At 41.8% G+C, this 17,884-nt stretch overlaps 1 protein-coding gene across 2 annotated transcripts; it reads right to left on the bottom strand.

Annotated features, from left to right (window-relative positions):
* Positions 1-50: 50 nt before the first annotated feature.
* UBE2L3 (ubiquitin conjugating enzyme E2 L3) lies at positions 51-17,664 on the bottom strand. Of its 2 annotated transcripts, none has more exons than XM_030285749.4 (4): positions 17,538-17,664; positions 9,075-9,170; positions 5,682-5,868; positions 51-2,755 (listed from the first exon to the last, which is right to left on the bottom strand). In XM_030285749.4, the coding sequence occupies exons 1-4, from the start codon at positions 17,562-17,564 to the stop codon at positions 2,601-2,603; spliced, it is 465 nt and encodes a 154-aa protein (XP_030141609.1). In that variant the 5' UTR covers positions 17,565-17,664; the 3' UTR covers positions 51-2,600. The 2 variants fall into 2 exon arrangements, with proteins under 2 accessions (XP_030141609.1, XP_012433573.1); XM_012578119.5 differs by lacking the exon at positions 17,538-17,664 and adding an exon at positions 16,882-17,024.
* Between the last annotated feature and the right edge of the window lie 220 nt (positions 17,665-17,884).

Here is a 17,884-nt window from a genome sequence, read left to right as displayed (position 1 = left end):
TCCCAGTTAATTCCCAGACCTCTGTGAAAATAAAACCATGCCACAAAGCCTTTGAGAGCAATTTTTATTAGGGTAGCAGAATGGACTTGCAGAAAGCCTATACCAGTACTCCTGGGTGTAGTTTCACCAGTGCGCTGCTTTCATTGTGGATGTTCAACTGCACGTTTAAAATTCAGCATGGCTTAGGGAACCAGAGAGAACAAGAGCTTGATTTCCTGAGTTATCATAGGACTTCATACTTGGATTTCTCCTCCTCAGCCTTCAGCCACACAGGTGCCAGATCCCTTTGTTCAGAGGCTGCCCCAGACACGCGCCAGCACTTTGTTTACACGTCTCACAGGTTAGTAATTGGACTATGAAGAACACACCAAGAGAACTGATAGCGAGATCTGTCTTCGTGTGACCTCTGCAGCTGGATGGGAGCGGCCGGTGCGGCCCAGCCGGAGCTCCTGCGATGGCACAGCCCGTCTGTCCCGTCCCGCCGCATCCGATCACAGCCAGGCAGGCAGGCAGGCGCAGTCTTTGACCTGAGAGGCTTTACAACCACAGAGTAACTACTGAGTAGCAACAAGGGCAGCAAACTAGTGCTACAGTTTTGTTTCAAATAAAATTTAGAGAATGGTAAGTTTCCATGCCGACAGACATGATCAAAGGTACAGTGACTCAGGTGATGCAGAAGTTACACACTTCAGTTTGACAGATAATTTGGCATTATTTTATTATGAATCTGAGTGAGTGTAAATGAAACAAAATCAGTACCAACTTTCTGCAAATGAAGACACAAAGATGTGAAAATTTGGTAATCGTGCTCTCACAAGCCTGAAAACACTTAGGAAATGCAAGTTTCCGTAAATAAGGTGAATGTGGTTTAACTTTATTTACCTGCCAAAGAATCTGTCTAAGAACACTTAAACATAAAATTTCTTAGCTCCCTAACTCATAAAAAAATTTACTTTCAACAGAGGTGAGGTACTGGGCTGTCATTGTTTACACTAAATTGGAAATAAAAGCCAGAGGAGAGGGACGAATAAGGAAATAGCAAATACACAAGACATTAAAACCAAGAGAGATCTACTGCTTGACACACTAGTTCCGAAAGGTTGCAAAGGCAGAGGCTGTATTAAAACTGAATTTAGGAGTACAGGCAACCACCTAAGTGTCAGGGTTTTTTCACCTCAGCTTCCTGCACATTGAAATGATATGTGCTCCCAGATACCGATGGATTTCTGGAAATAATCCATTCACTCAGTAGCAGACCCCAGCTGCAGAAAGGGAGACATCAGGTTGACTGTGTGGCAGTTTGACAAAGAGTGGAGCTAGGATCACGCTCCAGGCTGAGGAGGAAAGGCAGCAGAAGCAGCAGAGATACAGCAAATGATGCTCAGCTCTGAACAGAAAGGGGTCCCTTTCCTTTCCTTCAGCAGGCGCAGGAGTGCCCCGGGACAGCTCAGCCCCATGAGGCTGATGAAGCTGCCCTGACACTGAACACTCACTAAAGCCCTGCCCTGTGGCTGAACACAGCAGCAGCAGCAGCCCAGCACTCTCTGTCACACCTTATTGCTCAGGCCTGGCCTCGCAGCAGTGCTGGGGCTGGGAACAGCTCGACGGCCGTCCCACAAACACAGATGCTCCTGACGCATTCTGAGGGAAAACATTCAGAGAGGACAGCAGTGCTGTCAGATTTAGTTCTTGAATTCAAAATTAACGTTTCCAAAATAATGATTTTAAACTCAAAGAGACAGTTTGTCACTTTGGTACCTCTTGGTCCCCGATTTCTGGAACTCTCCTGGATTGGTTGCAATGTTGTTCTGTGCATGTTTCCCACTACTCTGCATAGGTATTAAAGAGAGAAGTGAAGGAAGTTTGCAATCACATTCTACTACTTGTTTGCTACAGATTTTTTCCAAAATTTTCTGAGAGCAGAACACAAGCCATATTCTAATTCAATGATGCACACAAAAACTTGGGTTTCCCCATTTAATAGACATTGGCCAGATTTACATCAGACCCAGACATTATTTCTGATTGGTTTTGTGGGTTGGATTTTGTTTATTATGTTACAAACTGAAGTTCAGGGGAACTTGCAACAAGTCCCACAAAGCACAGTGCAACATTTAGAAAGAAAGGTAAACGAAACTGCCAAACACTCAATCATTTTCTGCCGGAACTGGGATATTTTTCCTAAGACATCACTTTGAGGAGGGGGTTAAAATTCAATGAATAAACTCAAGATAGTGGGAACTGCAAGGAAAAATAAGAAATGACAGCCACAACCTTTTCAATTTAAGGGCAGAATATAAGTCTAAGATATTTTTGATAAATTCTGACAAGAAAAAGAAAACAGCATACTTTAAAGTATATTGAAGCAGTGATTTTTAAACAAAGAAAGCAGAACTAGAACATCTTAAATTTTAATCCTTTCTTTACAGGTTACCTAGCCCACTTTTGATTAAGAAAACTGTAGAAAGTTAGTAACAGCCACAAGTTCACACCGAAAGGTGGCACTTGTCAATTTTCCATAGAGTCCTGCTTTACGGGGTGTCTCAAATGCACTGCTCCGATCTTCTATCATAGGTTGCTGACAGCACTTGTGCCAGATTTTAGTCCACTGGTCGCTTTTCACCATATTTCTTTGTAAACTCTTCAGCGTTCTTACAGAATTTTTTACGGTCCTTAGAGTATTCTTCAGCTAGGTCAGCCCGGAGGGGGTGCTCGGGCTGTGGATCATTCACCAGTGCTATGAGGGACTGGATTACTGTCAAAAGAAGTATAAATACCGTCAGACACTTAGATGGTTAATTTTTCAAAATCAAAATGTAAGCAAAATTCCCCTGTAAGGAAAGAGCTTTAGCTGCATTTAAATACATCCCCATAAATCTCAGGCCTTTTCAAGCGCAGGGCGTGAGTAAGCTGCAGTGATATGCCAAGATTTAGCTCAATGACCTTGAATGAACACCAGAAAAATCGTATTTGTAAACAAAATCAACATGAATAGAGACTAAAGTGCACTACATATTATCTCCCATGCAATTGGCAGCCCATCTAAAATCCTCTCCTATGGCTGAGAATGAATCAAAGTTCTCAGGCAGGTTCACTGAAGGGATTTGGTAAAGATGGAATTTGCACCATGAAGCATTTCCCAACACCTGTCACAGGGATGCAGCTGTGACTGGCCCTCTTCTGGAAACCCTTTTTTCCACCTTTATTTCCCTATGATTCTTACTTTTCTTATGAACAGCAGGAATGTCTTCCCTTTACTCTCAACTTCCCAAGGCAGGCACCAGTGGAGATGTACTGGGCAAACAACGGGGTGAGAGTGGCAAGGTGCCCACAGCAATGTCACCATTGTCCTTGTCGCTTTCCAAAGACAAGACATTCTTCAGGGAATGGAAGTGCACCTGACATTTACACAGCAAACCGCACAGCCCACAGTGCCATTTACTGCTACATGTTTCTCTGGGCAGGAATGCAAGCTCATACAATGATGGTCACTCCCGCAGATGTTGGAACACCAGAGTGACTTTGTTTGGGGCATTGATCTCAGTCTTTTCCAACCATGAACAAACCTCAAAACAAATACTCAAAGCAACGCTCAAATCTGACATTTATCTCTAAACTGCTAAACAGGAGCATTTCTTACCACAAATCCAAGTTTATACTGCAACAAACTATCTAAGAAATGCAGAATTGATACCATCTTCCTTCACAGTAACTCACCAGTCCTGGCCTTACAAGTGCCATCACATTGATGAAAACAGCAGAAACACTGAGTGGCAATCCCTTCTCACTGAGCAAAGCTTGCAAAAACACTACAGAGAAAATGGGTCTTCAATAACCTTAGCAACAGTAAAAAGCCAGAAAAAACAGGCCTGGCAGAACAGGAGCTGTCTCAATAACTACAGAGTTTTGAAAACTATCCTGCCATTAACAGTTATTTTTTAATATTAAGTATAAATTAACAAAAAGTGCAGCAGTAAGATGCACATTTAGTATGCAAAAGGTAAGTTAGTGATTTATGATGAACTTTATCACATCACTTGTCTGACACCTGCATGAACAAAACCAATCACTTTGATGCTGTACTGATGATGTCATGTTATTTCACTGAGAAAAGCTAGGATTGATTTTTCAGTGAAGAAATCTGAAGGAAAAGGAGTAGACATTTAAGCAGGGCTTTAGTAGCATTGTCACAGGTTCATACAATCATGTAATAGCAACAGATGTTGACACTAAAACAACTTGAAGAAAGAGTTAAGACAAACAAAAAAACCACAACACAGCAGACCATGAGAGATTTGCAATATTTTGATAGCCAGGATTGGTTCAGAATTCTGATTTTAGCACAGCTTTTATTCACTCTTTCAGATAAAAGTTTCCCTACTTCTCAGGGAGACACTGACTATTTTCTGCATGCAAACAAGCGTTTCAGTAGTTCCAGCTAATGACAGCTTGTTTTTCAGGCTGGGTAGAGACAGGTGAGTCCTTTAGTAAACTCACAAAGGCTGACAGCACCAAGACAGCTGCTCAGGTGTGGAACAGAACAGAAACCTTCCACATGTTCTTTCCATCTCCTTTCTCCTGAGAGTCTTTGTCCTGTACAATCAGGGATAAATCTACAGCAAACCTAAGATCTTTGCTGTCCTATTTCACAGGTTCTTTCTGCTGCCACCTCCATTGTCACCAACATTCAGCTTTTCATCTCTTCTAAAACAACTACGATTTTCTTGTTTTGTCCTTGAGAAGTACTTTCTTTAGTATGCAGGGATAAACAGAAAAAAGATATCTTAAGTACAGAAACACAGATCATGTGAAAATAACCTTTAAGAAGAGCCTGGAAGGGAGAAGTATTTTTTTTTTATGGAACAAGATACTTCACTGTCACTGAAGCTCTAGCACTGCCCTAAACTGCTGCTCATTTGAAATAATACTCTTAAAAAACAAGCATTTTTTGCAAGGATGTTTGCTTTCTATATGTATAATAACAAAAGCTTAATACTCAACTAATCATTACCTGCCAGATAACAAAGTTCTAACCCAAACAATTCATGCAACCAACAACAGGAAAAAGCCTTACTTATGTTACACTTAGGTCTGCCACAGAACCTGACAAAACTTTTTTCTTTATAATATTTACATTCTCAAAGACACTCTACACAGCAAGCCTGACAGCAATGATCTGTTAAGACCTACAAGTTAATCTGTAATATTATCTCAGATTTTGTTTATGACTCCCATGATATTTCAAGCCATATGTTCAAATCAATGAACCACATGGCAGATTATAAAATATACAAAGCTTTGAGGTTTTAGATCCTTTCTTTCAAACATCCAGGAATTTACTGAACACCTTTGGATTCAAAAGTTACTGTTTAAAAAGAAACACAGAATAAACCCCACATAAACTACCAGCAAAATTTTAAAGTATGCTGAGGACACTTCCTCAATAAACTCCTTAGTCATCAAGAGTTTTGTGGTTTCCTGGAGGTGGAAATGCCACTTCAGTGCCAGTACCTCCCATTCCAGTAACAAAATGAGTTTCACAAATTGTACTCTGTGCTCAACACACAGGATTCACGACACAAACCTTACAATGACTATACCCTCGGAGCACTGGGAAACTGACAAGTCAACACTCTGCAAAGTTTCTCAATACCAAGTTCTTTCTCCACACAAAGTCCTACCTTGGTCAGTTTTGGTTGCTGGCTTCCAGTTTTCAGCACTAATTACTGGCAGACAAACCTGCCCCTTTTCATCGATGTTAGGATGATAGATCTTTGTTTTAAATGTGATCTTAGGAGGTTTGAATGGATATTCTGCTGGGAAGTTGATTTCAATTCTGAAGGCTCCTTTATCATATGGAGGATTGTCCTACAACAAGAAGGCAGAATGTCAACAATGTGGCACATGCTAACGGACACAAGTGAAAGCAGCATAGCACAGACTTGGATTTCATTGATCTATTGAATTACCTCTTTGAAAGGCATTTTCTATCAACTACTGCCAGGTTTATGTGTCAGAAGACATCAAAACCCATGTGAGAGGCAATACAGCCTGCACTTTTGCATCCACCCTGGATAAAGCAGGTTGCCATTGCCCTGCATTTCTGACATTTCTATAAGAAAGCATTCAGCTCCATTTACATCCAACCCAAGGCCCTCTCTAGTAAGTCATTTTATTCCCAGCTTTGTGTTTCAAAAAACACAGTAAAACCTTTCTAAGACACAAACAGCAAGCCTGATAAAGGAAGTGGCTTTCTGAACAGTTATTCTGTGTGTCTCACAACATGGTGGCATGAACAGCAAAGCAATTTGGTTTGCCAGATCTCCCTAAATGTTTCGAGAATGTTTTTGTGCTGACTACACAAAAATCTGCTGAGCATTCATTGGTACTAAAGATAGATATTCACTGTGTTTGCTGATGAGAACATTCTGAATTTGTATGCAGTTTTAGCACCCACTCTTATCAGATCAGTTTTGAAGGAGCAGGATGAGAGAACTGTGAAGTGAGCAAAGCAGTTTTTCATGCTGAAACAGAAAAAACAATGCCCAGAATTTCACTTAGAAAAACCTGTTAGACTATTGATACTAATGCTTCAGATACTGCACAAGAGAGGCAGAACAAAATAAACCACTCCTACATTTAAAGCCTATGAAAGTACCATTCTGCGCTGAAAACAGTAACTATAGAATGAAGCTTTTCCAAACACTCTGAGAACAAGAATCAAAGGGTGAGAGTCTCCAGTTGGTGTAAAGTATAATCACACACATTCTTCATTAGCAACCAGACCCTTCCCTGCAATCAGTTCCAGTCCATAATTTATCAATACTTGGGGGTGGGCAGTGTTCTATTAAAATATTTGTCGACAGAAAACATTTAATTTTAGGGTTATCCATGTGAATAATTTGGTTGTGTGTTTGTAAGAAATACAGCACAGTTTCTCCCAGAGGGAGAGGCAACTACAGCAGTGGTGGTGGTGGTGACAGGCAGTCACTGCCCTCTACCCCCATAGCTCAATTGTTCTTGCCTCTAACATGTGCTGTTATTTGTGAGGACGTTCAGTGAACTGACATGAGAAGTGACCTGCCTTAAAAACATCAATTTTCTTCACTGTGCCTCTTACATGAACAAGGAACCCGGGTACATAGTCTTCTTTTGATGTTGAAATCAAACAAATAGTGTACCTTGGCCACCCACAGGACACAAACTACTGCATTCTACAATGTAGAACAGGAAAAGAAGTTGACCAGGTATCTTCAATTTGCTTCTCAATTGAGTGAACACCCTTAAAAACTAACATTTCTTCTGAAGAACAAAATATGTTACAAACAAGAGCTTTTTTTTAAAGGTGAGCTTTACTGCTCACCTTTACATTATCTTTCACAGTAATTGTGTATGAACACTATTAAAAATAACTATTATCTTTCACACCTTCATTAAGCAGCTGACCAAGAAATGCCCAGTTATAGCATTTAATAATCAGTAACTGGTTAGTCCTACTGAAGTATGTATATAAACCCTAAACAAGAACATTTGCTAAAACAGAAACAGCATGTGAAGCAAAAACACAGAGAAAAAAGTTCAACTTTCAATGAGCTCATGTTTTGCATTTATGAACCATCAACTCTGGTACCAAAAATATCTAATGAGACAGTAACACTAAAACATCTATAGCATCACCTCAGAATAAAAACTTACACTACTCTTTGAACACAAACAACAAATTTGAAATTACTATAGGAAGTGTAATTTCTTAACAAAATTCTCCTTTAACTATACCAGCAGTGAATTTGAGGCTGTTTCTCCTGTAACAGGACATATTACAAAGCAAAAGGCAGGTCTGGAGCACAGTTCACTGCACCAACATTTAAACATTTGTGATGCTGCAAAGCTTTGCAAAACAAACACCACGCTCATCCTCTGTCGAGCAGAAACTGTTAAAAACAGCTTCTGTACAGCACACACTCCTAATCTTAACAGGAGTAAACAAGTATTTTGTTTGTTTTGTTTTATTAGTCATATTTACCAACCTTACACTGCTTCAAAGTATTTTCAAAGCACTAAACTGTTACACATGAACCACAAAGTGACTGATTAAAGCGAGTTGTTCCTCAGCTCTGTCAAATTTCAGTGTCAGATGCCGCTTGCTGTGCTTGCAGGAGTAGTGTCAGCCACTCCAAGGAGTCACTTGCAGGCACGTATTAAACAGCAAACTTGATGTATTCCACAGCATTTAAAGAGCAAACACCCAGCCATTACCTCAGCCTGTGCCATGTGAGCTCCAGAGCAGCCTCTGACTAACGAGGCAGAGGCACTGCCACAGAGATGTCTCAAAGTCTTACTCATATAATAAAAAGTCAGACTTACACTGGCTGGGGAGGCTTTTTGACACCACCCAGAAAACCACAACTGCTGCCCCCATGGCCCATCCCCGACTGCTGCAGACTAAAAATAGCTCTTAGAACCAAGCCAGCCATTCCCCACTGCCACAGCCACAGCTGTGGGAAATACAAGAGGTGAAAATCCGAGTGACTTTCAACCAAGAAACCAACACATCACATTTCCTGCTTTCCCCTTAGTAACAAATCCCTCTCTATTTGACTAATAAAATGGTTATCTACTTCAGTCAAGCATTCCCTAAGAAGACTGCTTTTAAACAAATTAAGTGAAATAAGTTTATTTTGGCACTAACTAATGCCTAACTAAAGATACTACTTTCTTTTAAAGAGCCCGCTTCAGAAAATCCAAACCTTTTCCTTGCATTGAATTTTTCCCAATACTCAGTTTTATCCTAGTAATAAACCCAGTAAATGAAAAAAAGTACATATCAAGGAGTAAAAGTATTTCCTATTGCCTTTCTTTATCCCATAATCACGTAGATTTTGTACTTTAGCTTAATGTAAAACCAAACTTCACTGCTTCCCCTTCCAACACCTCTCCCAGCAGCCCAGTGTCAGCCCAGGCCTACAATAAGGAATTATTTCATGGTCACCAGCAGCACTACTGAGTTCTGGATTTATGAGATACAAATGATCCTCATTTTATTTTAAAGCTTATAAGGAGTAGTCTATACTCACAGGAACAATAAGCCCTTGCCAGGTCAATAAATTAGCTTCATCAACCTGGATATTACGGAAGTTTTTCATTCCACATTTGCGGATTTCTTCAAGCTCCTGAAAAGCAAAGCAAAGTGTTAAGCATAAGTTAATAACTGTATTAAGCAAGATGCTCACATTTATTTTTTCAAAATGCTTAAAGGTCAATGTGGTTTTCTTTAATTAGTGGTGTGGCAACACACACAAACAAGAAATAAAATTTTGCACCTGTAAAAAGTAAAATTCTCTGAGACAAGATACTAAAACCCTTATTTTCCGATATATGAGGAAAATGCAAAAATGTCTTGTTATTAACATCATTATAGACATAATGAAGCAGAAGTATTAAAAAACTACATTTTAAAATGTTTTTCTATCTGAAATGTAAATCAGTGCCTTTGTTAACAGACTATTGACAATACTGCGAGGTGCAGAAATAAAATGCAACTTAGGACTTGTGTGAAGGAGAACAGTGATTTGGAAGAACTATTTCATAATAGTTTTAAACAGGGATAAAACCAATGAACAGGCCAGTTATTTCAACTGAAAATGAGCAAGTTCCTGCATTAACAGCTTAAATTGATCCAAACCCAGAAAAATATCAATCAAACCTTGTTTAGAGCAGTAACTTGAAAAGATTCAGCTTTCTCTCTATTTAGTATCTCAAAGCTCACAGTACACACTAGGATTCCTCTCTTTAAAGCAGTATCAGTCTTGAGCAAGGTTATCTTTCTGCACCAGTAAAACTATTTTCAATCAGTTCATGAACCAGGTATCACTAAAATCAGTATTTCAGCATTTTTATATTTAAAATTACATATAAGCCCTACTGTAGGAACTATTTCCTGAAGTATTTCATAAGACCTAAAAAGAAACACCTCAAAAGTTCCACTTTTATTTCCTCCACAACAATTACAGTCCTTTATGGTTGAACTCTGCCATTTTATCTTTAAAGAGAATTTAATGAAATACGAATTCAAAAGTCATCCACAGTAAAACATAAAAGTTTCTCAGTGCTTTCAAAACTGCAGCACATGCCTGGTGGCTGCATAGGATAGGAAAAATGTTGCTTATACAGCAGCACTGGGGTTGCTCTGACAGTGCTCAGTTCTGCACTGGGTGCAGGTGTCTTGCAAAATTAGACTGGATATAATTATGGTAAACCCACCAACTACAAGCAAAGGCACTACACAATGGAAAACAAAAAAGATCAGTTTTCCTGCTACAAGTGCTGTAGCTACAAGTACTGTCCCATGGTTTGTTTTCTAAAATAGCTCTACGTTCCTCCTGCATCAAACCTTTCTGCACTTGACTGGCAGATTTAATACCTGCAGTAACCTCTTGCATAAATTCAGCATCATGATAAAATTCAAGCCCAAAGGGAAACAAGAATTCCAAATGCACAAGAAACAAAAATCACGACAGCCACATATCAGCAAATGAACATTTATATTCCTACCCACTGCACCTACTAAAGCAAGAGCATACTCTGAACACAGAAGTTTAACCTTGGAGGCTTGGATACTGAATTGATGCCTAACACTATCTTCATGACACTAACACTGCCTTTTTAGTCTAGACCCACTGATTAATCCCCAAATTCCACTGCTGCTCAATTCATGCAATGTCACAGACAGTTTGGGTGTTTTTTTTAAAGAGCTAAGAGGATTATCCCATTTCCTTAGAGCAGGAAAACACCCCCCCCCCCCCAATAATCCCATGAAGCATATTTATAGGGATAGAGAGCAAACCAAAATATTCAAAAGAAAATATCATTTACGATTGCAGCTCTAAGAGGCACTTTACCATTGCTCAGAGTGCAAATCCCCACAGTGCCTTACTCTGAGTGCTCCTGCACAAAGCAGCAGCCCAGGGAGAGCCGGGCAGATCCTGCACTGACTGCCCTGACAGGGCCAGGAGCTTGCTCTGAACTGAGTTTTGCTGCTCACTCCCATCACATACAGAACTGTGGAGCCCTGGCAAACCAGTGCTCCACAGCATGTAAAAGGAATAAATTCCATTCCACACTAGATGTAACACATCAAACACTGGGGACAAAATAAGCTAATTAAGCAGTAGGTATTTAAGCATGAATAAACGTGCATCATCACAAGTGCCTTCACTCTAAAAGAAGGCAAGAAAAATGGGTTTTGACTATTTGCTAGTTACTATAGTAAAAACATTATGCATATGACAGAAATCTCCCACATTATGCCCAGTGGGACTGCAGATTCCATGCAGGAGCTTTTGTCCCAGGTTCAGACAACAGCATTGTACTGCTGCTGGCCCAGAGAACAATTGTCCAGATGCAAAAAAATGAAGGATTATGACTCTATAATTCAGGTATGTTATTAAACCAATATACCAAATTAGAAAATCATAGCTTCACATTGCTGGAAAATAAAATACCTACATTTTATAGTTAGATTCAGCTTAAAAAAACTGGATGTTAAAATTAGAAATCCAAAGATTCTATACAGAGATAATTATAAAATTGTAAAACTTTGTATGCCAGCAATGAAAGGTTAAAATAAACAGGCAAATTGTTTCCCACTTTTTCTCAAGCCCACTATATGAGAGAGAGAATGAAACAGAGCCACTAAAGAACTAGACAAAAATTATTCAGGCCATTTTCCTCTTTGCAATGCCATGTGAGGCCTTTGCAGGAAGCCACTTTTCCAAAATCAAAGCCGCGGTAATGACGGGAGTGTGTCAGGCCTGTGTCGTGCCCTCTCCTGCGGGAGGAGCTGCCAGCTGCGCCAGGGACAGGCGGCTGCCCCGGAGCCAGGACTGCAGAGGTCAGGGACAGCCCAGCCACCTTGGCAGGGCACACACCTCAACTCCGGGCTCAGACAGATTGAAACTTCTACTAGAAATTACTTTTCCTGTACTAGGAGTGTTTCAGAAATGTATGTGTGTCGCTCCAAATGAATCAGCCCCGTGGTGGAGTCCTTTACAAACAGCTTTTCCCCCATTACTGTCCCCACCACGGCAGTGGAACCCTGCACAAGCCGCGCTTTCCGGAGTGGTAAGAGCTTCACCATTCACAATTTAAGGGTGTGAGGGGAGGTTGTTTTGGTTTTTTCCTTCTGGCAACTGCCAAACCCCATAATAAGGATCTAACTGCCTCAGGGCTAGGGAGGCAGACGCTGCAGTGTAAAAGTACTGTTAAAAAAGTGAATGAGCTGCTAAATACTTCCCAGCAGCACAGATTAAAAGCTAACAATACCTTTAACATGGGCTTGAGCAACTCCAAAGGGACAAAAATTACTCTATGGGGTAAAAAGATACAGTCCGGGTATTTATTTCAAAGTAATATTTACGAGTCCAGGCAGACACTAAATAGATTAATTCCTTTTCTTGTCCTCCACCCCTTAATTTTGTCAAGTAACATAATTAAAGGAGCACAGGAGCATAACTAAAGGTTAGATGACTGCAGTAAGAATTTAGATCAATCTTCATTCCCCACTCCTTTATCAACCTTGCATGTGACCTTGGTGCATTGGTTTATCCACTTGAAAAACCGAAATGTCTTAGTTCATGGGGCTCTCTTGAGAGACGATGTTTGTAATTTGGAAACATTCAGACAAAGTGTTATACACAGCACATGAAATGGAGAAAACACTGTTTCAGAGGTGGTACCTCATCTTCAAGCATATAATGCTGAAGGTAGTCATAAAAGTACATACTATTTCTCATATATAATCACTAAAGGTTTAAAATTGTAATTTTCAATACTGTGTAATCATTTGGGCTGTTCAAATCAAAAATTAAGTGTTTTTAAGTAGAAAGAAAAGCAGCACCAGCTTAAAATGTAGCTAAATCTTTTAAAAAACCTGTGACTGTTTTGTCCACACATCTTTCAAGTTTTGGGACTTCTCTGAAAACCCAAGCCAGATAGGAAAATGCAATGAAGGCAAATCCGGGTAAGAGTGCAATTCCAGAATATGGAAATAAGTGTAGGAGCTCATACCTACTTCAGTGTTCTGCATCAATCCCAGAATACTATTAAATTCACAAATAAAACAAAAAGCCTCCTGAAATAACCCTAAATCATTATTACAACTTATATTTATCTATTTATGAATACATTCTCTAAAAAATGCCCATAAGTCAAACAGGCTCCAAAACACTGAACAGGAACTGGCCAGTTTCACTTTCTGGATTTACAGTACAGAGAAGTCTCACCTTAAAATCTGATTCTACCACACAAAAGAAAAATCCATCTCAAATCCAACCAAAAACAGAAATAGAATTTAGTTCTTTTAAGAATCAGCAGTAAGTTTCCTTTGCAACATTATAACTCTGTATACTCACGTCTTATTGACTGAGCAATTCTACTTTTTGGCAAAGTATTTTCATTTAATTAAAAATCCTTTTGTCAATTCTCAGTTTCAAAAAGGGAAAATGCATCATATTCTCACTTCTGCCTAAGGACAATCATACGTTGCTTAAAACCGTGTTTCCATTGTTACTAAGATCTGAAGTTTGGATCAATTCAGAATTATTTTTCAAATATCAGAGTTGTTTAAAACCCCTTTGTTTGAAAGCACTACAGTGTTTACAGGACCACAGCATCCTGGAGATTGCAGGCCACCTACCTGGGTGTGGTCCCATGTTTGTGTTTTATCATGGAGAAGCTCAACAGTTGCATAAATGTTTGACTATGCAACTATGGAAGCAGAGTAAAAACAATAAAATTAAAATAATTGTAAACACATCTCACTTCCTATGCAAAGTGTTATTTACTCTTTAAATCCATTTTCATTTCCTATTGCTAAAGATACTTTTGAACATCTAAAAACCAGGAAACCAAAGCATGGATCTTACAGACACCTGAGCTCCATCCCAGGCAGTCACCATGGAAGGGCCCAGCTGCAGACCTGGGGCAGCACAGCCGTCCCCAGGAGCACCCAGACAGCCTCTGGGAGGTGCAGCTCAGCACCAGGCACTGCTACCCCTGCAAGTACTGCGAGTGCCCAGCACCAGAGCAGCCTTCCCTCTGCATCCCCCCACAGCACTCGGCCCCAGATCCAGCACTGGGAGCAGCTGCTTTAACCTTAGCAGGTGGCAACTGTGCAGAGCCTTTCCTTGAAGTCTCCAAGAGATCCGTGTTCCCCATCATACAGCCTGGAGACAATCTTCCTTCTATGAGAAAGGGCCATGAAGGCCAGTACCCCCTTCAAAGGGAAGCCTTAGATCCTCTCCTAAATAGAATCACTCCATATTTGTATGTTCTAACCCTGTGGACTGTCCATAACATCACATCCTTGACAAAGACTGTGACATTTCACAAGGAGTCAGGATTCAACGACTGGGGCTCTTTGAAGGGGTGTAATGGTGGCTCACAGATCAAACCTGCACCTCAGATGTCACTGGAATATGAGTCACTAGCCATGTTTATTTCACGCTTTTGCTACGCTAAGTGCACTCCTGGAAGGGCACACCTCCACCGAGCTGCTGTCAATCAGGGCAGAAGACTTTGGCTAGGTGGCACTACTTGATGGGATAGAGCCCAGCAAAAAGGGGCCATAAACAAGGTCTTTGGCCTAGGGAAGGTGATTTGCTCAAACACACTCTCAGATGACAAGCCAGTCTTGTTGTCTTTATGACTTGAATTCATGTTTAAAATTGAATGGCACAAGTACATTGGCAAAATTTGTAATGCTTGTTTCACACAGAGGTTTGTGAAGTGAAGATGCAAATGGCTTCTCCCACTGGAAAAGGGCATCCATTCCCACCTGCACAGTGGACATGACTCCCAGTTTTCTACAGGCAGACAGTGAGTTATTCTGGATGTACTGCATCCAGTCTCTTTGAGCCATGGTGATTAATACAAATAACTATGATGCATGACTTGAGTCCAGAAAAAATGCAGTACTTCAAAATGTTGGCAAGACCTTAAGGAAACAGGAATTGCTTAATTTTATATAACTTTAAAAGGTTTATGGTTTAGTCTCATTTATCAAAGACAAGCTTGATTATTTAGCTCAAAGAAAAGACAGTTAATGCTTATCCCCAATTATTTCAAAGATAATTGACTGACACAGTGAAAAACCCTACTTCCTTTAGTTATAATCACTCATCCTTCCAAGACCCTGCCAAAGACACCCCAAAGACTCTTCCCAATTGCAAAACTTCAATAATTAAAGACTTTAAATCAAAATGGACCTGTGAATCTGGGACTGTAACAGTGCTATGAGGTTGATACACATGTGAGCCTGGACCTTCACATCATGCTGCAGCAATGCCGATGACATCACCCCTACGAGAGCTCTACTTTGTTCCTGCCGAGATGAATGGCAAACAGAGCCTTTGGGGCTGCCTCCACTCCCCAGAGCGGGCAGGGAGCTGCTGATTTAACAGCTCTGCAAGCTGTGGGACACAGCAGCCCACAGCTCTTGGACTGCAGAAAACCCACACAAACGTGAACAACCCGCAGACATCAGGAAACAAAAACAAAAGTGAAAATATAAGAGGTAAGTTATCAATGTCTCCTTCATTCCCACACCACTCCCTCCGAGAAACAACTGCCACACCAATTTTCTAGAAAATAAAGTCATTATCAAAACTCCTTTTTAGTGTATTTCAGTGAAAGACTGAGGTGCTAACTAATATTTCAGAAGTATAGTAAAAATGAGGAGGGGGGGGCTAAAAAGCAAGAGGCACTGAAGATATTAAGAAAAATTTTTCTTGCCTTTCAGATTTTTATTTTCTATTTTAAATTAATGAAAAAAAATACTATTCCTACCAGAGTAGTAGTGATATGTTTTTGAACAATTAATGTATTATTTCAAAACAGGCAAAAAATTGCCTTACAAAACCAGTAAACAACCATTTAATTTTGCATCTGAAACTAAGGCAAACCTTATTTGAGTATAAAGCAACAGACATGGTGATTATGATACTAAAACCTTGAGAAAATATAGAGCTATCAAAAATGAAATAAAAAATGAATTCCATCTCACCAGGATCCTTAAGGACAATTAAAGGTTTATGCCTACTGATTTTTAATATATATGAATGACACTGCATACAATCCATCTACTATTTAATTGCTCCATAGAATGTTTAAACCAACAAAATGAGTCTTATAGAAGCACTGCTGAGCTATTGGTTTCCTACAAAATACCCAAGTTATAATGGTTATTCATATATCTGCCCCATGAAGGAAATGCAACTTCAGGACAGGCCATGAACATGTCCTGGTGAAATCCCAGCCCTACTGGGGGTCCACGTCCTTGAAGGCAGCTGTAAAACTGGTATTAAAGGATTAAGTTTAACAGAATCACCCAAGTATCTGTTAATTCCCAGTGCAGGGTTATTCTGCACCCCACAGGGGAAGTTTTTTAAATAAGGCTGAAACAGTGCTCAATAGTCATGGGGGTCTTTCCCCTCCATTTCCCAGAACTGGCCTGCAAAGTCCATTGATTTCCTCACAGGCACTTTGCATGAATATTTGGGATCTGCCACAGCATTTTACAGATTAATAAATTTTATGCCACTATGTAGTGTGTCCTAGGCAAACCTCGCTGCTTACAGTTTGTAATGTTAACTGGCAATTATATACAGCACATAAAATAAATTTGTGTGCTTTGGGGGCAATGGTTACTATTTTCCTCCTAAGAAGTAGCTTCCTCCTCAAAGAAAATAATGAGAAACATAATCCCGAGCGGTATTTAACCATAAACTATACGTGCTCTTGGTTAAAGCCCAGCTGGGGCCCAGTTTCCATTTCCAAGTATCATCCACGGTTCAGAATAAACAAAAGTGAAGACAAAAACATTACCACGTCCGCAGCGAATGAAGAAACTTCTGAACCCAGGTCCATGTTTCTGTGCGATAAACCTCTTACTCATACAAGGAAGAGGTTACTCTCCGAAACAACGAAATTATTTCATCCCGGGCGCCTGGGGACGGTTCCTCACCGGGGCGAGCGCGGGGGAGCGGCGAACCTTCCCCCGCAGGGAGGGATGGAGGAGAGGGCGCTTCCCCGCCGAGCCCTCCCCCGGCAGGGCCGCCGAGCCCTCCCGCCGCCCCGGGGATGCCCCGGCCCCGGGCGGCGGCGGTTCCTTCCCCCCGTCCCTTCCTCTTTGCTTAGTCACCCTGGAGCCCCCCGAGCGAGGGGGTCGGGGCGGCCCGCGGCGCTCGCCCGGCGCCCCCGCCCAGCCCCGGGCGGCAGCCGGGGCCGCGGGGCGCTGCCGGGGTGCGGGGCGGCGGCGCCGGGGGGGGGGCGGCGCGGCCCCTCACGGCCGCGGCCCGACTGCCGGCTGCTCCCGCTCCGGCCGCTCGGGCGCGGGGCGCCGCCGAGGGCCGCGGAAGAGGCCGCCCCGGCGGGGCGGCGCGGTGCGGGAGGCGGCCCCGCGCTGCCGGAGGGGGCCGGGGCGGAGGGGCGGCCGCGGGAGCCGGAGCCGCCCGCCCGGCGGCCCTGCCCGGCGCTGTTACCTTCATCAGCCTCCTGCTGGCCGCCATCTTGGCTCTGCTGCTGCGCCCCACAATGCATCGCGGCGCGGGCCGGCCGCTAAACCCTGCGCTTCCTGGGGCGGGGCGGGGCGGGTGCTCGGCCCGGCTCGGCTCGTCAGTCGCCAGTCACTGATTTAAAAGTGTTCTGTTTACTGTGCATCCCCCAAATTTGGTGCCGCCTTCCTCGGAGGGGAAGAGACAGCCACCTGTAGTGACAGGCTTTCTCAAACAAGTCCACCTCCTCTTCAGGGCCCTTCATACGCTTTACTTCTTCGTTTCTTCAAACACTCAGGAGGGAGAGGGAAGGGCGATTTTCGAAGAGGCACCAG

This window comes from Taeniopygia guttata, chromosome 15, assembly GCF_048771995.1.
Source record: "Taeniopygia guttata chromosome 15, bTaeGut7.mat, whole genome shotgun sequence".
Lineage (NCBI taxonomy): Eukaryota > Metazoa > Chordata > Aves > Passeriformes > Estrildidae > Taeniopygia > Taeniopygia guttata.
The sequence above is the reverse complement of the archived record's forward strand: the minus strand, read 5'-3'. Positions and strand labels throughout refer to the sequence as shown.

Bases quoted from the DNA above. Each gene is read 5' to 3' on its own strand.
- UBE2L3 (XM_012578119.5), bottom strand. From the start codon at position 16,923: ATGGACCTGGGTTCAGAAGTTTCTTCATTCGCTGCGGACGTG. The intron at 9,171-16,881 runs GTAATGTTTTTG...TTTGCTTTTCAG, and splicing joins CTTCATTCGCTGCGGACGTG to GAGCTTGAAGAAATCCGCAA. The intron at 2,756-5,681 runs GTAGGACTTTGT...TTCTTTTGACAG, and splicing joins AGCAACCAAAACTGACCAAG to TAATCCAGTCCCTCATAGCA.